The sequence below is a fragment of the Pseudorca crassidens genome, chromosome 4 (assembly GCF_039906515.1).
Source record: "Pseudorca crassidens isolate mPseCra1 chromosome 4, mPseCra1.hap1, whole genome shotgun sequence".
Taxonomy (NCBI): domain Eukaryota; kingdom Metazoa; phylum Chordata; class Mammalia; order Artiodactyla; family Delphinidae; genus Pseudorca; species Pseudorca crassidens.
Genome location: NC_090299.1, coordinates 153309242 through 153333674, shown reverse-complemented (window position 1 = coordinate 153333674; position 24433 = coordinate 153309242). Strand labels below are relative to the sequence as shown.

The window sequence follows — 24433 nt, the reverse complement described above, 5'->3', positions numbered from 1 at the left end:
CTGTTCTCTGTGTCTGTGAGTCTGTTTCTGTTTTGTAAACAAGGTCATCTGCACCATTTGTTTAAAATTCCACACATAAGTGGCCTCATATGGTACCTGTCCTTCTTTGCGCTCGTGTGCATGGGCACACCGCGCCTCAGCGGCCCCTCCACTCACACGGAGCTTTAACAAGGAAGGAGGAGAAAGGAAGAGAGGAAGAGGCTTTCCGTTATTAGATCAGGCAGAAAATAATTGGCCAAGGGTAGGTCTGAGGAAATCTCTAATGGGAGAGTTTTGTGTCTGAAAATAACACAATTCCTTCAACTAAGTACCTTTAAATTCTTCTCCAATCCATTTTGCATGGCTTCTGGCAGTATTTTGGTAAACTATAGACTGGTCCATGTTCTCTTCTGCAAGAAAAGCCTCAGCTTCTGAGAGCAGAGGAAGGGAGACCAAATCCATCACTGGGGGTTCACAGTTGGACCCTGCCCACTGGGACAGCCTCGCCTCGACGGCAGCACGTGCTCCAGGGGAAATCATCGTTCACACGTTCTTCCCCTCTAACCCACCTATCCTCTTATGTTAGCTAGCTCTTACTGAGTACCTGATAGGTGCTGGCTGGTACTGACGTGCCACCTGTTCTTCGAGGCGGGACACGCATTGTGTCTCCATCCTTCTGGATCATCACTTATCGCTTCCTAGTCGTGACAGGCGCTGGAGGCGACCCTACCTTTGCCCTCACAGCCTCCTCCTGTGCTCCCTTCTCTTCTGCCCTAAAACACCTGTGACCTGTGTAGGCAACCAGCCTGCATATGCCTGGCACAGACAGGCCCTTCAGGAAGGTCTCGGGGATGGATAGTAAATGCCCCAAGCCCACCTGGGCCCCCTACCCCTTGCCAGTGGTGGAGGTGGACGCCAAGCACGTGGTCATGCTGTCACCTGTAACACCAGGCACGACTCCTCTGGTCTCACAGCAAGGCTCCCACAGGGCACCTTAAAAACGCACTGAGCTTTCTGTCTCCCCTAAGCTTTTCTTGCCGTCCTGAACAGGACTGGAATGCTGAGTGAGAGGCCCACCCCCAGCTACACGTTCTGAGCCCCAGTTCTGCAGACACAGGCTGGAGCTTCACAGGATGCCTTTGGACCTTCCAGAGATAAAATTTAAGATCATTTATGCCAAACAGTGTCTAATGCCGCCTTGTCCTTCCCTTCACTATTTTAAGGGGCTCACGAAAATATTTTGCTTGAAAAATACATTCTTAGGATGAACTTATGGGTCTCCAACGTCATTAGCAGCTCAATAATACTGTCTTTTTTTCAGTTGTATGGCAATAGAACTAAGAAATATCTTTATTCCTTTCCACAAAATAACTTTTTCCTTAAAATTGTGTCTCCTAGAGCTTGCACTGTCGTTGTAAACTTGATATAAGAAATCTATCCTAGGCTTAAAAGTTACATCTACTAGAGGGAAACACAGAAAATGAGTATTTGAGCTTCTGAGGTCTGCGTGGGAGGGTTAATTTGTGCCCCCCATTTCTCCACAATGAATTAATAACAATTATTTATAGGCTGTTGCTGGTAAGATACGCAGTTACAGTCTGAATTAGAAAATGGTCAACAAAGCAATCTAAACACAATCAGTTACAGTCGTAACTGTACTCTCTACTTACCGTCTTCTGGGACCTGTGGCCTTTCTATTTTAATTGTCTGTTTACTTGTCTGCTTCTGACCAGACTATGAGTTACTTGAGGGTAGAGACGACTCCCCCTCACCACTGTCTCCCCGCACCCCCATGGGGCTCAGCAAGTGCTCACTGGACTTACAGTAAATACACGAGCGAAAACCAAGGCCACATTAATTCTATGATAAACAGCAGGAAGGGAGGACAATGTCCAAAAGATTTTCTTCATTTGGAAGAAAAACTAACAGTTTTGATCATCTTCAATTCCAAGTATTAAAAAATGTGTTTCTTTCGCCTAGCAGATTTAGCATTTCTATCATTCAACGTTTTCCACGCTGGACCAAAGACAACATTTCCTCCAAAAGAAACTCAGCTGTTTTGGTGAAAAAGAGGCACTATTTTATTTTTTTTAATTGAAGTAGAGTTGATTTACAATGTTGTGTTAATTTCTGCTGTACAGCAAAGTGATTCAGTTATACAGAAGCACCAATGAACAGCCCATTCTTTTCCACACACTGTCATTTACGGTCTTTCTCTTTGTAAAATATAATATATAATAAGTAAATTTATTTATGTCAGAGAGGAGCAAACAAACAAACAAAAAATTGGCTTTTCCACTAAAAAGTGCCCTCTTAAGGACACCATATGTCACACACATAAGAGCCACATGTGCACACAGAACATTGAAAAACAAGACATGTTTCGGCCCTTTTTACACCAATGTGTGTACACACACACACACCCCATCCTTCCATTCCTGTCCCACACCAATACCCTCCACCACATTGCCTGCACATCTTCTCAGGCTGGAAAAGCAACAAAACCAAACTTGCCTCTGACTTGTTTTGCTCTTTGTAATAATGTCAACCTCACAGCATAAAAACACAACTCCCTCTGTCTGTTTCTTTATAAAAGATGATTTGAGAAGCCAGCAAGGCCACGGGGGTAAAAGTCAAACATCTCACTCGAGTCTGCCCTCTTTTGAAGATGCCGCTAAAACAGTGAATCACATTTTCTAGACTCTTCTACGTTTCAGAATTGAGAAAATATTGACACTGGGGCAGCTTAAATTCCGAAGATGCATTTTATCGGGACACATCTGTATTTAAGTTCTCCAGCCTTGTCATGGAAAAGAGTCCATCTGGCCATTTTTAAAAATCAACTTTAAACTTGAACTTGAGAACACTAAGTCTTGTTAGGAGAAACGTGGTTTTGCTTGAAACAGTGTCGCTTCCAGCCACACGGTGGACAAAGTGAGGCAGAGACACTCCTCTTGGTGCGTTACAACAAAAATGCTGAATAGATGAGTAAAAGAAAACCTTTGTTTTTCATGCAATACTGAACTGTCAGGAAAATAGGAGAATTCTCTGGAGGACAGACAAGAAAAGGAACCAATATTCCAGTGAGGTGACTATGCTCTGGGCCCTGCGGGCATCTGCTGAGCCTCTACGTGCAAGGGCGGGGTGGGGGTGGACGGTTAATGGGCCACAGGTGGTCCAGGAGCTGCGTGGGGCTGCATCCTAGCTCCATCCTTCCCTCTCTACCCTGCGGCCCACACACATCACTGGCAAAAGGTACCCCTCTATGGGAGGCTACAGGGATACGTCAGCAATTAACCGGACGACTAACTTCTCAACAGCCGTAGACAGTGGATGGTGTCTTCACAGAATTGAGAAAAACATAAACACACAACGGAAAATCCTATATCCCGTCTGAACAACTTCCAAGAATGAAGGTGAACTAGAGAAATGTTCAAATAAATAAGACCTGAGTATTTACTATCCACGGGCTTTCACTTAAGAGGCCTTAAAGACTATATTGAAAGAAGTAAAATGATGCTACCCCCAAAATTCTGAAGTGCAAGAAGAAATCGTTAGCGTCAAAAGTAAGCCCGTAGGGATGGCTAAAGAAACACCGACCATACAAAACAGTAACGACACATGTTTTACTTGTGAAGGTAAAGAACACAAAACTAAAATCCTCAGAATCCCACACCTATCAGGAATGAGAGTAACTGTGGTGAGAACCAAGCCGGCTCGGACAAGAAGGATGAAACCACCCGGTTATGTGGTTATAGTACCAGAACATGACTATTTTACTGTCTTCATTATTTTCCCAGGCAAATGCCTTTACTGTTAATTACAGGAACTTCCTCCAAAGAACCATTAACTCCTTCAACAAAGCATCAGCAGTTTACTATCTAGCACTGCGGAACCCATGCCTGAAAATCCCTGCCTTGTTTCCACGAGTTCCGAACTATTATGTCCTAATTCTTACACAACCCTTAGTCCAGTCTCAGACTGAAGATCCATTTTAAACCAAACTTCAAACCCTCAGCGGAGTCTGGTTTTGCCTTTCCTCCCCAGACGCTGCTCGAGCTGCCACGGTGGCCGTCCCTGTCACCATGGTGAGCAATCAACTCAGCTCTGTCTTATCAGCGTGGCGAGCGGAGAGCTGGGATTCAGCATTCCAGGGCAGTTCAAAGGTTCTCAGGTAATTGTCTATTTGGGGAAGGCGGGTAAACGTGAATGAGCTTTCTATGTGGAGTCCCGTATGCATTTCTAAGGGAGCCATTTAAACACAGAACTTGATGTACACTTTCTGAATTAGCAGAAAAGAAAACTAGGATGAGAAGACAAACTGGATGAATGCAAAAAAGGAAAGAAAGAAACAGAAAAATGAGTAGAAATGGAATGTACAAAAGAAATAGTAGCAGGCTTCCCTGGTGACGCAGTGGTTAAGAATCCGCCTGCCAATGCAGGGGACACGGGTTCGAGCCCTGGTCCGGGAAGATCTCACATGCCGCAGAACAACAAAGGCCGTGCGCCACAACTACTGAGCCCATGTGCCACAACTACTGAAGCCCGTGCGCCTAGAGCCCGTGCTCCACAACAAGAGAAGCCACAGCAATGAGAAGCCTGCGCACCGCAATGAAGAGGAGCCCCCGCTCGCCGCAACTAGAGAAAGCCCGCGCGCAGTAATGAAGACCCAGTGCAGCCAAAAATAAATTAATTAATTTAAAAAAAAGTAACAGTAGCACTGAATCTAAAAAAGGTATAATCAGAACCAATGTGCTCAATTAAGTTCCTAAGTGTAACATGAAGATTTTTAACTGAACTTTTCTTTTTAATCTTACTCATGTTCCTCTCACAAGGGATAACACACACACACACACACACACACACACACCCCTAAGAACACAGGAAAGCTCAAAGTAAAAAAATGGAAAGAATGCCAGGCAAATAACCAGCCCAATTCCTGGCACATCTATATCAGTATTAGGCATAATATACTTTGAAGTCAAAACAAAACATTAATGAAGATTAAACAAGATCAGGTCTCTGAGCCTGCCTGCACCAACCGGCACAATTTAGACACATATAAAAACAAAAGTGGACAGTCCTACAAGATGAAACTGATACATACATGTATTCTCTATTAGGAGTATTTGACACATATCTCTCAGGAATTGTTACATCAGGAAGAAAACAAAATCAGGGAAGACCCTGATGTCGTGACCAGCACGGCTACAAAACTTGCCATGATGTACATACATGCAGTGCTGAACCCATAACGGAAGGAGAGCACATTTGGAAACTTAAAAATCTTGAAGCAAGTGAAGCCAAGTATTAAATTTTGAACAATCACAGACAAACGGGCCACATTCTTTTTTTGCAGTACGCGGGCCTCTCACTGCTGTGGCCTCTCCCGGTGCGGAGCACAGGTTCCGGACGCGCAGGCTCAGTGGCCATGGCTCACGGGCCCACCCGCTCCGTGGCATGTGGGATCTTCCCAGACCAGGGCATGAACCCACGTCCCCTGCATCGGCAAGCGGGCTCTCAACCACTGCACCACCAGGGAAGCCCAAACGGGCCATATTCTTTATCCAAAATACAATTAATTTAGAAATCTATAATAAAAAATGCATTTAAAAAACCTTATGCATTTAACATAGAAAATGAACAATATGCTTCTATATGACCCGTGCGGCTTAAAAGAAGAAAACAATCGATGTTATAAAAATCCCCAAATGGACAAAAATAAAAATACCACATTATCAAAATTGGCAAGATGCATTGAACACTGGATTGAGAAAGCAAGTCCGTGTCGTGGAAATGCAGTAAATGAGCAGGGGGCTTCCCTGGTGGCACAGTGGTTAAGCATCCGCCTGCCAATGCAGGGGACACAGGTACGAGCCCTGGTCCAGGAAGATCCCACATGCCACGGAGCAGCTAAGCCCGTGCGCCACAATACTGAGCATGCTCTCTAGAGCCCGCGAGCCACAACTGCTGAGCCCATGTGCCACAACTGCTGAGCCTGTGGTATAGAGTCCGTGGGCCACAGATGCTGGGCCTGTGGCGGGAGAGGCCACTGCGGTGAGGGGCCCTCATGCTGAGGTGGGGAGTGGCCCCCCGCTCGCTGCAGCTGGGAAGCACCTACATGCAGCGGCGAAGGCCCAATGCAGCCATAAATAAATATATAAATAAATAAATTTTATTAATAAATAAATTGATCTTCAAATAAATTAAAAAATGAGCAGTCCGAGGTACCCATCGCCTAGAGAACATTCTGGCCAGAATCTTTCAGCAGGACTTAATTATGAAGACGCACTCAGAAATGAAATTGAGAGACATTCCACTGAACAAACGGGCTGGATAGCTCACAAATATCAGTGTCGTGAAAGTGAAGAAAAGGCAAGAAAAGAGTTACAATAACCAACTTCGATCAATGACTGATTACCGAATCAAAGCATAATAAGAAAAAAAGCAAATAATGAAGTGATAACATATTGGGATCGTGAGAAACATTGGAAAATCAACTATATATCAGGTAATAGTTTATGTTAATGTTACATTTCTTGCAGGTGATACTGGTTTTCAAAAGACAGAGGAAATATCCTAGCTCTTAGGTGATACATGGTGAGGTATAAAGTGTCATTATCTCTGTAACTTACTTTTAAAAGCCAAATTAAATGAATAAAAAAATGTCTCCCAAAGGGAAAATAGGCCCCTTAGAAAAGTAAAACAAAACAAAACAAAGTGCTTCAAATAATATAAGAAAATCTTCATCAATCATCATATTCAATATCGATGTGTTAACAAATCTTTTACTTCCAGTGGCCAAAGATGAAACGATTTCAACAACAAAGGAAACAACAATAGCACTGCGTTATAACACAGGGCATAAAATAAATCTCCGTGAGTCTATACTGATACAAATGATTGAAGAAATAAAGGAAGGAAGGAAAGAGGGAAGAAAAGGAAGAGGCACAAATTTTCTTTACGGAAGAATTCCCAATAATATATGTATATATTCCCCCCTCTAGGAGGTGTAACTTAATCACCGTCTCCTAGAATGTGGACTGGACTTAGTCACGTACCTCCAAATAATAGCATATGAAAGGGAAATGTATTTCCTCACCAGAGGAGAAGCCCACCTGACCTGAGTGATTATTGCTAACACCGTCAGTGATGAGTGCGGCTGGTAGTACGTACCCTCTGCCACCATGTGAGGAGAAGAGCAGCTCACCTATTTGGAACCCTTCCCCCAAACCAATAACCTCAGTGTGATCACCAGGAAACATCTGAAGAACCTAAACTGAGGCCTCTTCTACGAATTACCTGACCACTACTCTTCAAGACTCTCAAGGCCATGAAAGACCAAAAAGAGAAGCTCACAGGTCGGAGGAGACTAAGGAGGCTTGAGGACTGAATGCAAGGCTCATCCTGGAAAGGATTCTGAACCAGAAGAAGCACACGGAGTGACCGCACTGCTGACATCTGTGTAAAGCGTGTAGCTCAGTGAGTGGCATTGTATGAATGCTGGCGTCTTAGTTACGCAGATATGCGGTGCTGATGGAAGACATAACATGGGGGAACCTGGGAATATGGAAACTATACCATCTTTGCAACGTTCTGTAAATCTAAAGTTATTCCAAAGTTTAAACTTTATATTTTTTTAAAGAAGCAAACTCTAAAATCAGGAAGTCAGAGACACCTCCTCATGCAATCAACAACTTAATAAGAAATAGAAAAGAGTAAAAAGAACTGACTGGAAGAAAGACATCTTTCTCATGAACCATATCTTTTTTTGCACAAATCCAAAATAATTGCCAGAAGAATTATTAAAATAAAGAGCTTAGCGAGTTTGCTACATACAAGATCGCTACTAAAAAACTATACAATTAGAAAAGCTAGATACAAGATCGCTACTAAAAAACTGATTGCCTTTCTATATACCAGCAATATACAATTAGAAATGCTAGATACAAGATCGCTACTAAAAAACTGACTGCCTTTCTATATACCAGCAGTGTACAATTAGAAATGCTAGATACAAGATCGCTACTAAAAAACTGATTGCCTTTCTATATACCAGCAATATACAATTAGAAATACTAGATACAAGATCGCTACTAAAAAACTGATTGCCTTTCTATATACCAGCAGTATACAATTAGAAATGCTAGATACAAGATCGCTACTAAAAAATTGGCTGCCTTTCTATATACCAGCAATATACAATTAGAAATGCTAGATACAAGATCGCTACTAAAAAACTGATTGCCTTTCTATATACCAGCAATATACAATTAGAAATGCTAGATACAAGATCGCTACTAAAAAATTGACTGCCTTTCTATATACCAGCAATATACAATTAGAAATGCTAGATACAAGATCGCTACTAAAAAATTGACTGCCTTTCTATATACCAGCAATGTACAATTAGAAATGCTAGATACAAGATTGATACTAAAAATTGATTGCCTTTCTATATACCAGCAATGTACAATTAGAAATGTAATTTTCAAAAAGCGGTTTTAGTAAGAGACCATAGAAAGAAATCTAAATAATGATGCATCACATCTTTATAAAGAATAGTTTAAAACTGTACAGACAATAAAGAAGACCCAAATAATCGGAGAAGCATAAAGTTCTCAAGGACAGAAAGGTCGTTACAATAAGGATGTCAATTCTTCTCAGAATGAGCTATACGTGCAAGGCTATTTCAATAAAAATCACAGCAGGAGTTTTCAAGGAACTTGGTAACCTATTTCTGAAAACATATATTGAAAAGTAAAATTGTGAGGATGCTCGAAAAGGAGAGGAAAACAAGGCGACTTCCCTACCACACAGCTTCTGTAACGCTACAGTAATTGAGACAGGGTCAATTTGGTACACAGGGGGGCACAGTAAACCCAAGGAACAGAACAGAGAACCGAGAAACAGGCCAGATCAGATACAAAAATCTGACCTGTAAGTTGGCTTTGCACATCATTGGAAGAAAGTGTGACTATTCAATAAATGATGTCAGGGGCTTCCCTGGTGGCGCAGTGGTTGAGAGTCCGCCTGCCGATGCAGGCGACACGGGTTCGTGCCCCGGTCCGGGAAGATCCCACATGACGCGGAACGGCTGGGCCCGTGAGCCATGGCCGCTGAGCCTGCGCGTCCGGAGCCTGTGCTCCGCAACGGGAGAGGCCACGACAGTGAGAGGCCCACGTACTATAAAAAATAAAAATTAAATAAATAAATGAATAAATGATGTCAGGACTCTATGTGATACCCTAGTGAAGAACCTCACATCGATAAGATGAATTACAGGTGAATCAAGGACTTAAATGTGGAAACCAAAGTTTAAATAGCCAAAGATCCCAGTAAAAACTGGGCAAAAGACATAAGAAGGCATTTCACAGCAAAGGATATCTGAGTAGCCAACAACAATATGAAAATTTTCAAGCTCACTGCTAATAAGAAGAAACAAATAGGAATTAACATTAAGGTACAATTCTACACTTACCGTAATACCCAGAATTAAAAGAATGCCAAATCAAAAGGTTGGGGAGAATGCAGAAAAACAAAATTTTGTATATTGTTGGTAGAACTGTAAATTGGTCACTTTTAAGAATAATTTAACTCTACCTCATGAAGTTTAAAATATTAATTTCTTAAGACAGCAATACCATTCTCAGCTATAGATTCCAAGAAAGTTTTCTTGCACTTTGGGCAAGGAGCGTTGGAAATAAGCCAGACATTCATCAAAGCGGAAAAGACAAGAAAGGTTGCCTATTTATACAATGGAGTACGGTCCGTCACAGAAAGCAAAGGAGCCGAGCTCTCTGCATCCACGTGAACTGGAGAAACAGCAGACCGCATCAGGTCACAGGAGTAAGCACGTAGTATTACCCCACTGATATATACTTCAAAAGAGGCAAAACAATTTTTACAGGCTAGTTCACAGGGAGATGTGTACATGCGGTAAAATTACAGAGAAAATTGGGAGGTCGAGGAAAAACAGAGAAACTTAAGACAATGATTATATGTGCAGGAATAATAGGAAGGTACATCAAGGAAGCACAAAAAGAGGGATTTCAGAACTATTGGAAGAGTCACTTTTCTCGAGTCTCCTATGGTGCGTGACGTCGAGCCACAAAATGCTGCGGTAGGCGTCCTGGACGACAGTTTATCTTCTGCGATCTAACCACTCACATGCATCACACACACACGCGTGCACACACGCACGCACACAGGACGCTGCCTGTCCCGTCACACGTCCAGCCAGGCGTGCAGGTGTCACGCGGCCCTCCCAGCACTGACCTGTGGGAACAGAACTCCTGTCACTGCCACTGCTGTCACGGATCCTTTTTCTCGGACCCGGGAGCCTCCTGTCTGCAATCAGCATCCAGGAAACTGTGGTAGGTTAACTTGCTACTTTGCAAGGAGGGCCAAACCTTAAACCCTCTGCAGTTTTTACAACATTATGTGATCCTCCACATGAAAAGAAGGCAAGAGGTGTAGAACGGCATGGTGAGAAAACATCTCTACGAGGGTTAGAAAAATGGATTTTAGTACGTGTTGAGTTATAAAACATGAATGAGACCTAGGGCAGCTACTTTACTTCTCTGGCTTGTTTGCTTATCTATAAAATGAAGGGTTGAATAACACCATCTCTAAAAATAGCTAGAATAACTTATCCTTCTCAAAGCCTAAAATTAGAGATGTAAGGGAAAAAATAACCTGAAACGCATAGGCACAGAAAAAAGAACTTGAAAGAAAAAATGTAACTATATATAAATGTTAAAGATACAAATTGTGATGACAGCAAGTATAAAGTTTATCTTATCTGTATTGAAATATTTATCTGAAATATACCATAAAGAGAAAATTCTCTTTTAACTTGTATATCAAAGGGAAAATAAAGAACCCCACAAAGAAGCTCAAGTGAAATATTTTCATGATATACAAATGCCATTGAAGTGAAAAATCTTCCCTGAGACCACCCAACCCTGACAAGTATATTCACATAGGATTTAAAGACTAATATTTGTATGACATACGGTAGGTGGTCTTTTGCGTGGGTGAAATACTCCAGCTGACTCTGGTTCATGAAAGCTTCTAGGAGAATTATGATAAATTTCTACCTGGCCAACTATAATGTTAGCCTAAATGTTTAATTCTGCTTTCAGAACTGGACTTCTTCCTTGTAATGAAATATTCAAATTTCTTAGTTCTGGGTGTATGTATGTATCTATTTGTGTATCTATGGATACTGGATAGTATGGATAAAACGTATGCATGGACACTGCTCTTTCTTTTTATAGCTTACTATTTATCTTATTGATTTGGCTATAAGGAAGCTCAAATGTAAAAGTTTTGGCACTCGTGGTAACTCTGGCACAAACTTCATTCCTTTACTTGGCTTTTGATTCTCTATTCCTTATTTTATAAATTGTTTTACTCTATATGTAATTTTTTTTACCATACATTACCTCAAATTACTATCAGATGTAGATAGAAACAGAGCTTAAATAAGGTTGTAAATTTCTTGGATCATCAGAAAAACATAAGAGAACAAAAGATGCCATTTAAAATCACAGCCTCAAAATGAAGCAACTTGAAAGACTGTAACAGTTGTTACACTGTTGGAATTTCAAGTATGATCACTTACTTGCATATGTCATCTTCTGGGTCTTCAAGCCCAAATCTCTCATCAAATGTGAGCTGTATCCATACATTTTCCTCTACTGCTACTAATCTCCATACCAAGACCATATTTCTTGGATAAGTATGAGGAAACCTCGGGCTGTGAATACTTCCATTAGTAGACACAGTAATAATTCTCTCATGCTGGGGATCTTGTACTCCTGAAAGTAAAAACATAAGCATAGACACACACTTAGAACAGACATTTCAAAAATTACAGGTTTCAAAATAATTTCTGAAAAAAGGTAACCAATACAAGCCCAAAGTTTCCCATGAACTGTAATTACTAAATGATTTCAACCCTTAAATGACCTCGAAAAACGAAATGAGGTCAAAGCAATGGTATCAATTTCTTGTTGTAAGGGAACTAACAGCGATCTATGAAGATATGAAATTATAAGAAATGTTGCAGGACTTCTCAGTGACTTTAAAAGGCTAACATGAATTTTAAATTTCTAAGAGGAGAATACAGTATAAAATCGCTTCCAAGTTTATTAGGCATGGCAATCTTTCACACGGTGAAACGCCAACATACATTGTTATTAATATCTTTTTCTTTTGCTTAGATTGTTGGGGGAGACATGAGGGGAGGGGCAAATTGAAACAATTTGTTGAGACAAAAGTGTTCTTTTTTTATTGAAGCATAGTTGACTTACAGTGTTTCAGGTGTACAGCAACATGATTCATTTATATATAGATATTTTTTTCAGATTCTTTTCCATTATAGGTCACTACAAGATACTGAGTATAGTTTCCTGTGCTATACAGTAGGTCCCAGTTGTTTATCTATTTTACACACAGCAGCGTAGAGACAAAAGTGTTCTTATATCCACCCAACTGAGAGTTCATAATGAGAGGAAACAAATAATTGGTATTTGGAAAAGGAGCAGCTGTTTACCTACACGAAGAAAATCTAAGAAGTAAGACAGTTACACTTTTTCAGGCCATGAAAATCCAATCCATTGTTTGCTAAATTCCAGTAAAAAAAAAACAAAAACAAAAACAAAAAAACAAACCTTTTAAAGACTCTTTTATTCAATTTCTAAAACAATTTAAAAGTCTTAAACTGCACCTTGAACACATGAAGTAATGTGCATGGCACAACACCCAACACGTTTTTTGTTCAACTTTGGTATACTCATAACATCAAGACAACAATATTATACTGTACCAATACCTCATTAGTTTTCATGATTTAGAGATATGCTTCATAAGACTGAACTTTGTATTTGCAGTATCATACAGAGAGAAGAATATCATTACTTTATAAGCACCATTTTTCCTTTATTTGCCCATTTCCCAACATCCAATCTCAATATATGCATAGTTACTTTCAGAAATATGAAAAAATTCTCATTTTATTGACTCCTTTTAGGTACATCCCATCAAACTGCAATACAGAGTTGTCTAAGGACTATTAAATCATTGACATTTTATACTAAACTACATTTTTCTTCTCTTATTTTTTCTTTCTATTATGGTTTTCTGCCTTTTCCTCTTCAATTCTTTCACTCCCATACCCTACTTCCCTTTTTTTAATTGAAACATACCTGATTTACAGTATTGTGTTAGTTTCAGGTGTACAGCAAAGTGATTCAGTGATACAGACATATGTATCTACTTTTTTCAGATTCTCTTCCATTATAGGTCATTACAAGACACTGAGTACAGTTCCCTGTGCTCTACAGTGGGTCCCTGTTGGTTATTTGTTTTATAGACAGTAGTACGGATCTGTGAATCCTAATTCCTTTTTGACCAATGGACTCCTCCATGCCAAGTTTGCCTGCTAAGTATTTCAACTCCACGTGCTCTCTCCATGATTTTACACCAATGACCCTGCTTCCCGCTCTGGAAGGCAGACTCTGAGGCGACCCCCGATGTCCCTCATGCGTCAGGAGCCTCTGCCTTGAGTGGGTGGAAGCTGTGACAAGGATGGGGTATTACTCCCAGGATCAGGTCAGTTAACTCTGAGTTAACCCAAAGTTAGATTATAGGAGAAGCCTAACCTAATAGGGTGAGCCCTTAACAGACGCTGGCCCTTCCTGATCTTAGAAATTCCAAGTGTGAAAGACACTCAATGGGGAAAATTCTGTGTGGTGGCCTTGGAAAGGGAGCAGGTTGTGTGCCCAGGATGTGGGCGGCTGAGAGGTACCGAGAAAGAGGGGGCTTCATCCTGAAACCTCAAGAGACCTCGATGAATCGGAGGCAGACTCTTCACCAGCCTCCAGAAAGGAATCGAATCTCGCTCATACCTTGATTTTAGTCTTGTAAAAACTTGGAGCAAAAGCCCAGTCTCCCAGGCCTGGATTTCTGAGCTCCAGAGCTGAGAGCAAACAAGGTGTATAAAACTGCGGGTTCGTGGTGATTTCTTACCTAAAAGTAGACAATTAATATACCTTCTGCTGTGCGCAAAGCTATTTGATTTGCAAGTATGTCTTTTTGCCCTTCGTTCTTCAACGGCACTTAGAGTAATTGTAGCAACTTTTCATGTAGTATTTATGTGACTCAAAATACATACTTCACACTGATAAAATGCAACTTAAGAATATGCTCTAAGATACTTCTTGAATTCAAAAGACAATGTCAAGGGTTATTTATTAGTGAGAATATGATTCGGGTTAAAGAATACCTGTTTTATTGTTAAAACACCCCAAATACTTTTAAAGCAGCTTTTTCATTCTCTTAAACTCAGCTGTTTCAACAATGAGTCTGTTAAGTATGATTTTATACTGCCTAAGACAAGATAAAGACAAACATAATTTCCTTTGAATATATACAGTGCATATAATGGGGAATATCATCATATTAGTAAATATGCCTTAAGCGCCATAGGATGTTTAAATTAAATAATTATTATTTATAATTATCACTTGTGCAAAAGCACGTTCCCTCTCATTGGGGGCTAATGTTCGATATGGCCATAGGTTATATTAACATATATCAAATAATCAATACCTCTCCTGTGCACATAATTTAGCACCAGTAGATCTCATAAGGACACAGAAGGATCTATCAAGTTAGATGAATTCTCCTCTATACTGACAAGTTTTTAAAGAAAATGATTATAATCTACTATTAAAATTAAGTTAATACATTGTCTGTTTTCAAAGATTTCTTTAAAAAATGAGATTATTTCCCCACTATCTAACTTTTAATACAATAGCCTGCATATGTCAGAGGTGTTTTACAGCAGTAGCTTATATCAAGAGTCCTTCTCATTCTGGCAGCTAATTTTTCTTTTAATGAATTAATTTTTTCCAATCAAATTTATTAAAATATATTATTTGCCCCACTCTGTCTCAAAAAAGAAAAAAAAAAACAAGAGTGCCTTATATCAGCCACAGCACTGTTTACAAACGTAACAGTGTTTATGCTTTCATATGCGTAAACTACACGGCTACTAAAAGATCTGAGTTCTATTTTTATATCTTCAGTCAAAAAAGCACATGGCTAAAACGTATATACTTAGATTGTGTTTACATCTTTATTTTTTCCTTTATAGTCCACAATTCCATTAAACTATAATTAAGCATAATTTAAAGGTTGCAAATCTAGGCCTTATTTGTGGTAAAAGAATTGTAAATTTCCTTTTAAGTTAAATTGCTGCTGCCCCAAAATCATCTCAGAACGCAGTGAGGTTTGCCACCAAATACATATGATTTGCACATGACTGTCAACGTTACATGTAAATCTCAAACAACAAGGCCTATAATCGAAAAGGAAAAAAAAGAAGCAACAAAGAGTAGGAGCTACCAAAATAAGACTTTGCATTCGTAGCTCAGCTGCTTAAAAAACCGTCTTTCCAAACACAGAACTCTACTAGGGTTTTAGGGATGAGACAAGTACCTATTTTGTGACTACTTTATTGAACGTTTGCTTTTCCTAAACAATGGACAGTACACTCAACGGAAGTACCAAAGAAATGAAACAAATGTTTGTCAGCAATCATTAACGTGTTTACAACATACTCCTTGCAATGCATCCTCAACAGGAATAAGTCTTGCTCTTCCAGATAAGTCTTGTTCATCCAGATAAGACAGCATGAAGAGTGAAAATATATACATAAACACTAAATTTTAAAAATTAAAATTAACACCATTTCATATTATCCTACCCAACCCTCCTTGAGGTCAGAGTATTGAAAACTAACAATAGAAAAGGAAAAGAAGGGAGATTAATAATGTGAAGACTCTAAAATTGTTGACTAAATATGTTCACATACAATTCAGTTATGAAGAATCATTACACATCTGTATGTACTCAATAAGTTAACAGTAAAACCAAAGCAATTTCATAATATTTGCCATGCATTTCAGACTGTTAGCCCCTTTAAAAGTATATTTATTGGGCTTCCCTGGTGGCGCAGTTGTTGGGAGTCCGCCTGCAGATGCAGGGGACACGGGTTCGTGCCCCGGTCCGGGAAGATCCCACATGTCGCAGAGCGGCTGGGCCCGTGAGCCATGGCCACTGGGCCTGCACGTCCGGAGCCTGTGCTCCACAGTGGGAGAGGCCACAACAGTGAGAGGCCCGCGTACCGCAAAAAAAAAAAAAAAAAGTATATTTATTAAGAACGAAAGAGGGAAGGAGTAAGAGAATCATGAAAAGAAAAAAAAAAAAAATTTAATGCTTGAAAATCTGTATTATTTAAAAAGATAACATCAAAAAAGAAGTTCTGTAGGGAGTTCCCTGGTGGACCAGTGGGCAAGACTCCACGCTCCCAATGCAGGGGGCCTAGGTTCCATCCCTGGTCAGGGAACCAGATCCTACATGCATGCCACAACCAAGACCCGGAGCACCAAAATAAATACATAAATAAACATTAAAAAAAAAAAAAGTCTGTGGACAAGATATACTTCCTAAAGAAAGAGAAACCATCCGTCCTTCTCCATGCTAATGCTTTAAGTTGGCAATAGCAGAAAAGACCTGGAGGATTAAGAATGAGGTAAAAAGAAAGGCCTCCAGTTTTGGTTTAGCTTTAAGTTCTGAAGAATCCTGGTTCCTGTTCACATAGGGAGGGCGTAGGGATGTGTCCCCATAAACTGGTAGATTTCACAGGTGTCTTGTGAGATTTTTGATGCGTTTACTTCCAAATATATGTTATCTTCAAATTGTGTTAGAAAAGGTATTTCTGTAATAGTCAGGTGCACCTATTTCCAGATCCTTCCTTGATGCATACACACGCGCACTGGTCTCACTTGTGCTTTGGTCTGCTCACTATGTTTTTTTTTTTGCCTGTGATAATCCTTCTTTATCTCAATCTTGCTAGTTTTTTATACGGCTATTTCCATTTTCAATCTCATTAACTCTTAATTAGCAAATTTCACTTTTAACAAAAGTTAGTTAAAATCGTTTAACATATATATACATGCACACATACAAACACATATATATGTATTTGTTGCTAGTTTCACTGGTTCCATAAATTGGCACTTTTTGCCTAGAAAATCCAGAGTAATCTCACCTAATCTTACTTGATTCTGTAGAGAGAACGTATACTTGAACTCCACAGCGCAAGCAAATCTCTCTCCATAAATTCCAAACTATATAGAAGTACCTTGTTTTCATGCTTACTATTTTAAATTCTGACTGTTGTACAAAAGTACAATAATACTTAATACAATAACACAAAAAAACTGAGGCTCAAATTTTTGTTTTCTTATTGGCTCCATCTACTGTTTCCCATACTTTAAAACAACAGCAAAATAAAACAGACAATCAAAAAAAGTTAGTGTCGTCTACCTCAAACTGTTTACAAATTGCAAAAAAAATGTTCACTAAGGAAAAATAAAAGATTGCTATATTAAGTAAGCCATAAAAACAAATGCAATTATTTAAAATATGCCCAATTGAAGTTCTTGAATTTATTCCAGGAGATAATCATTTTATGCCTCAAGGGAATGAACAGTCAAAAATCATATATTGAGAACCTATTATGTTTCGTGCACTGTACCAAGGGCTTGGGACATCAGAACAAGACAAAGCCTTGTCCTCTTAATGTGACAACTTCTAGGACTGTAATTTAGTATCATTCCTAGACTAGGTATTCTAGTAAATACATATTCAATTATCAAAACCCACTTCAGATGTCACCTTTTATGGAATGTAATCCTTAATTCCCTTTGTGCATTCCTTTAGGGCTGCATTTTTAAAAATGTATTTTATTGAAGTATAGTTGATTTGCAACGTTGTGTTAATTTCTGCTGTGCAGCAAAGTGATTCAGTTATACAGATATATACATTCTTTCTTATATTCTTTTCCATTATGGTTTAACTCCAGGAGATTGGATATAGTTCCCTGTGCTATACAGTAGGACCCTGTTGTTTATCCTTCCTATATAATAATTTTCATCTGCTAATCCCAAACTCCCAATCCATCCCTCTCCCACCCCCTCTCCCTTGGCAACCACAAGTCTGTTCTCTATGTAGGACGGCATACTTTAATCATCACGCGTAGGCTGACGTTTCTGTCTTTTCTGCCACACTCTGAACTTCTAGTGAGGTAGAAAATCTTCTAGGCAAAACTGATTTTGAAGTCTGTAACCAATATCTAGCTCTATGCCTGGCACATGGTACCACATAGTACATATTGTTAGTATAAAGAAACCTGATATCTTGGAACTTGGCAATAAAACAGTTTCAACATTCCATCCTTCATTCATAAGTTTCCAGAGACAATACATATGAGAATAAGAAGCTTTTACAATGTACATTCCTCCCCAATTAAAGTCCCTTAATTCATATTTACTCCAAGTTCATCTATTATAACCTACATATATGTTTCAGCTGAAGGTGACAGATTACTCATTACTGAGATTTGCCATTTTCTTTTTTTTTTTTTTTTTAAACATCTTTATTGGAGCATAATTGCTTTACAATGGTATGTTAGTTTCAGCTTCACAACAAAATGAATCAGTTATATATATACATATGTTCCGATATCTCTTCCCGCTTGCGTCACCCTCCCTCCCACCCTCCCTATCCCACCCCTCCAGGCGGTCACAAAGCACCGAGCTGATCTCCCTGTGCTATGCGGCTGCTTCCCACTAGCTATCTACCTTACGTTTGGTAGTGTATACATGTCCATGCCTCTTTATTGCTTTGTCACCGTTTACCCTTCCCCCTCCCCATAGCCTCAAGTCCATTCTCTAGTAAGTCTGTGTCTTTATTCCTGTTTCACCCCTAGGTTTTTCATGACATTTTTTTTTTTCTTAAATTCCATATATATGTGTTAGCATACGGGTCTCTTGTAGACAGCAAATATATGGGTCTTGTTTTTGTATCCATTCAGCCAATCTGTGTCTTTTGGTGGGAGCATTTAGTCCATTTACATTTAAGGTAATTATCGATATGTGTGTTCCCATTCCCATTTTCTTAATTGTTTTGGGTTTGTTATTGTAGGTCTTTTCCTTCTTTTGTGTTTCTTGCCTAGAGAAGTTCCTTTAGCAGTTGTTGTAGAGCTGGTTTGGTGGTGCTGAACTCTCTCAGCTTTTGCTTGTCTCTAAAGGTTTTAATTTCTCCATCAAATCTGAATGAGATCCTTGCTGGGTAGAGTAATCTTGGTTGCAGGTTTTTCTCCTTCAACACTTTCAATATGTCCTGCCACTCCCTTCTGGCTTGCAGAGTTTCCGCTGAAAGATCAGCTGTTAACCTTATGGGGATTCCCTTGTGTGTTATTTGTTGTTTTTCCCTTGCTGCTTTTAATATGTTTTCTTTGTATTTAATTTTTGACAGTTTAATTAATATGTGTCTTGGCGTATTTCTCCTTGGATTTATCCTGTATGGGACTCTCTGTGCTTCCTGGACTTGATTAACTATTTCCTTTCCCATATTAGGGAAGTTTTCAACTATAATCTCTTCAAATATTTTCTCAGTCCCTTTCTTTTTCTCTTCTTCTTCTGGAACCCCTATAATTCGAATGTTGGTACGTTTAATGTTGTCCCAGAGGTCTCTGAGACTGTCCTCAGTTCTTTTCATTCTTTTTTCTTTATTCTGCTCTGCAGTAGTTATTTCCACTATTTTATCTTCCAGGTCACTTATCCGTTCTTCTGCCTCAGTTATTCTGCTATTGATCCCATCTAGAGTACTTTTAATTTCATTTATTGTGTTGTTCATCGTTGCTTGTTTCATCTTTAGTTCTTCTAGGTCCTTGTTAACTGATTCTTGCATTTTGTCCATTCTATTGTCCATTCTATCTCCAAGATTTCGGATCAACCTTACTATCATTATTTTGAATTCTTTTTCAGGTAGACTGCCTATTTCCTCTTCATTTGTTAGGTCTGATGGGTTTTTATCTTGCTCCTTCATCTGCGGTGTGTTTTTCTGTCTTTTCATTTTGCTTATCTTACTGTGTTTGGGGTCTCCTTTTTTGCAGGCTGAAGGTTCGTAGTTCCTGTTGTTTTTTGTGTCTGTCCCCAGTGGCTAAGGTTGGTTCAGTGGGTTGTGTAGGCTTCCTGGTGGAGGGTACTAGTGCCTGTGTTCTGGTGGATGAGGCTAGATCTTGTCTTTCTGGTGGGCAGGTCCACGTCTGGTGGTGTGTTTTGGGGTGTCTGTAGACTTATTATGATTTTGGGCAGCCTCTCTGCTAATGGGTGGGGTTGTGTTCCTGTCTTGCTAGTTGTTTGGCATAGGATGTCCAGCACTGTAGCTTGCTGGTCGTTGAGTGAAGCTGGGTGCTGGCGTTGAGATGGAGATCTCTCGGAAATTTTTGCTGTTTGATATTATGTGCAGCTGGGAGGTCTCTTGTGGATCAGTGTCCTGAAGTTGGCTCTCCCACCTCAGAGGCACAGCACTGACTCCTGGCTGCAGCACCAAGAGCCTTTCATCCACACGGCTCCTTAATTTGGGATGATTGGTTGTCTATTCAGGTATTCCACAGATGCAGGGTATATCAAGTTGATTGTGGAGCTTTAATCCGCTGCTTCTGATGCTGCTGGGAGAGATTTCCCTTTCTCTTCTTTGTTCTCACAGCTCCCAGGGGCTCAGCTTTGGATTTAGCCCCGCCTGTGCGTGTAGGTCGCCGGAGGGCGTCTGTTCTTTGCTCAGACAGGACGGGGTTAAAGGAGCCACTGATTCGGAGGCTCTGGCTCACTCAGGCCCGGGGGTAGGGAGGGGCACGGAGTGTGGGGCGGGCCTGCGGCGGCAGAGGCCGGCGAGACGTTGCAGCCTGAGGCGCGCCTGTGCGTTCTCCCGGGGGAGTTGTCCCTGGATCCCGGGACCCTGGCAGTGGCGGGCTGCACAGGCTCCCCGGAAGGGCGTGTGGCTAGTGACCTGTGTTCGCACACAGGCCTCCCGGTGGCGGCAGCAGCGGCCCTAGCGTCTCATGTCTGTCTCTGGGCTCCGCACTTTTAGCCACGGCTCGCGCCCGTCCCTGGAGCTCTCTCAAGCAGCGTTCTTAATTCCCTCTCCTCGTGCACCAGGAAACAAAGAGGGACGTAAAAGTCTCTTGCCTCTTCGGCAGTTCCAGACTTCTCCCCGGACTCTCTCCCGGCCAGCCGCGGTGCACTAACGCCCTGCAGGCTGTGTTCACGCCGCCAACCTCAGTCCTCTCCCGGCGCTCCGACAAAAGCCGGAGCCTCAGCTCCCAGTCCCGCCCGCCCCGGCGGGCGAGCAGACAAGCCTCTCGGCTGGCGAGTTCCGGTCGGCCCGATCCTCTGCACTGGAATCTCTCCGCTTTGTCCTCCGCACCCCTGTTGCTGTGCTCTCCTCCGCGGCTCCCAAGCTCCCCCACTCCGCCTCCCGAAGCCTCCACCCGCGAAGGGGCTTCCTAGTGTGTGGACACTTTTCCTCCTTCACAGCTCTCTCCCGCTGGTGCAGGACCCGTCCCTATCCTTTTGTCTCTGTTTAGTTTTTTCTTTTGTCCTACCCAGGTACGTGGGGGGTTTCTTGCCTTTTGGGAGGTCTGAGGTCTTCTGCCAGCGTTCAGTAGATGCTCTGTAGGAGTTGTTCCATGCGTAGATGTATTTCTGGTGTATCTGTGGGGAGGAACGTGATCTCCGCGTCTTACTCTTCCGCCATCTTCCCGGAAGTCCCCGCCATTTTCTTAACATACTAACTCATTTTAAAATAAAACGTGTTTTATAATTTTACCACACTGAGAATGCCACAATTATTGTCATTGTTTTATCTTAACTCTGAACTGTGAATCAGTTGACAATAAAAATCTGTTATTTTGTGACTTCCCTTGTGGCACAGTGGTTAAGAATCTGCCTGCCAATGCAGGGGACGCGGGTTCGAGCCCTGGTCTGGGAAGATCCCACATGCCGCAGAGCAACTAAGCCTGTGCACCACAACTACTGAGCCTACGCTCTAGAGCCCGCGAGCCACACCGAAGACCCAATGCAGCCAAAAATAGAGTAATGAATTAATTTTTAAAAATCTGTTATTTTAGGCAAGACACTTGATATCAAGGTTTTTTTTTTATGAACTAGAGATAATCAGAGACTGTTTTAAAGTTCATATGAAACGATGCTCGTATAAACTAACCACCTTGATAATTACAAATCAGTATGTATGTGAAGGAGAAACTTTGTCCATCATATTCGACCTAATTCAAACACAGCGAGAAAGAAAATTTATTATCAGGTATCCAGTTTTTCTGATGTTAGTAAATAGAAGATTGCTATGGAAGATAATGCAAAATTGGTCAATATGTATACGGAATCCAATTTCACAAAGATCAAACTGATGACGCAAGAAGCAGTAATTTTTCGGCAGTGATGCAAATTTCTGATTCCCTTCTACAGGCTGATTGCAGAAGGAGGAAAGAGGATAACTTTGTAGAAATTATGCCATTTCTTTGACTTGGCACTATCTTTAAAAAGAGGTTTGAATTCTTTTGTATCTAAAAAGAAGTAAAAGAATTCAGCCATAGGCCTCCTACCTACCTATATGAGCAACGGTAAGAAACGAGCGCCCATGTTCAGAAGTTCATAGCAAATCTTCCAAAAGCAATGAGGGAAAGTTTATACACGAGCATCTGCATAGCATCCCTCCCCCTGCCCACCAGCGCTGTGAAGCAGCCCTGGTTGACTCTACCCAGAAATATGCCTGGAAAATCAACATGAGTCCATTTCCCTCATTGCATGGATGGCTCTAAGGGGCCAGAGTGAATCCAATGGCTTTTTTTTTTTTCCCCTCAACAGTTGGGGATTAGACCGTGTTGGGCACAGAAGTAAGGTCCAGAGCTGCTGTAGCCAATAAGCTGTCACATCAGAATCCAGTCTGATGGAAAAGTCAATGCACAGAAGTAGACAGACACACAGCAGTACAGCAAAGTGGAACCAGATCCCAGCTCAAACCACGCAGTAAATTCAGCCCATCTCTGGGCTTCTCGGGTACATGACTAAACAAATCACTTTTACTATTATTCGAGTTACAGTTAAGATTTTTACGCATGCGACCAAAATCAAAATGGGCCGTGGTTCAGGCCCATTATCCTGGCATGATTATTACTGGTGTTCCCTGTTCATGCTTGAAAATATCTGGATTAACGTTACAAAGGACACGGCAAGTAAGATCTATAAAGTTCTTCTGCTATTGAGGCACGAGATATAGAAATGGTAATGATTTGACAGCATGGTATTTTAGCCTTAAGGTAGCGGTAAAAATAACCTATTTGGGTTTTATACAATGGGGTATGACATAACATTTTCAGTGAAGGCTCAATTATGGGAGACATACTGGCAATAATCTTCTTACCTCTTACGCTGCAGGATAAATCGCCAAGTATATAAACACAGAATCTCCTTAAAGCCTTTACTGCACACCAATTAGTAACGAATGTAATTGTATACACACACATTACACACACCATTACACAGAAACATGTTGGAGCAATGCTATTAGTTTTTATTCTGCATGAAATGGTGCACTATTTTACATACCACAAGGCGGCTAAAACCAGAATATAGAACAGAGACAAATGAATAAAAGAAACGTTCACTTTAAAGATTCACTATTGATTTCATTTTTTCAATATTTAATTGGCTCTCCTGTTGAATTAAAACTATTATTCAGTGTAGAAAGTTTACATTAAATACCAGGAGCTCTGAAATATTTTAAGCAGCGAAACGTATTTACGTGAAATATTATGACACATGATTAAGCACAAATTCGTATTACTTAACCTCTAAGAAAACAAATACGCTTATTTAAGAAAAGCTATGTCCAATAAAGAACCTAGTCCATTTGGAGACTCAGGATCTGTCCGTGTATTGTATCTGCACTGGACGTATAATTTACACCATTCAGATGGAATTTACCAGCAATTTCAAATGTGGAAAGCAGTGACCTATTTCTTTGTGAACACACAATGTCTAGTACGGTAGTGACGTTTTGATGGGAAGATGTTTAAAATGCATCAAGGAGGGCTTCCCTGGTGGCGCAGTGGTTAAGAGTCCGCCTGCCGATGCAGGGGACACGGGTTCGTGCCCCAGTCTGGGAAGATCCCACATGCCGCGGAGCGGCTGGGCCCGTGAGCCATGGCTGCTGAGCCTGCGCGTCCGGAGCCTGTGCCCCGCAATGGGAGAGGCCACAACAGTGAGGGGCCCGCGTACCACAAAAACAAAAACAAACAAACAAAAAAATGCATCAAGGAAAATAATCATGAAACAGTAATCAGTACAAACTTACTCGTTAAATAAGGCCATTCGTATATGACTTAAGTGAATTTTTAAAGTATGTTTAAAATTCTCTCTTATGTTAAACTCTGAATTAGGCAAAATAAATGATTTCTAAGAAACAATAAAATAGGAACCTGTTTCAGCCTTAATATATTCAACCATCATCAGTG

The 24433-nt window shown here is 40.7% G+C and overlaps 1 protein-coding gene across 2 annotated transcripts in view; it reads right to left on the bottom strand.

The window, feature by feature from the left end:
• The window catches only part of PDGFC (platelet derived growth factor C), a 219850-nt gene that overhangs the window by 78457 nt on the left and 116960 nt on the right, over nt 1-24433 (bottom strand). For both annotated transcript variants that reach the window (XM_067737098.1, XM_067737099.1), the window contains exon 2: nt 11609-11804. In XM_067737098.1, the coding sequence (XP_067593199.1) occupies nt 11609-11804 (196 nt within the window). The remainder of the gene's footprint in view (nt 1-11608; nt 11805-24433) is intronic.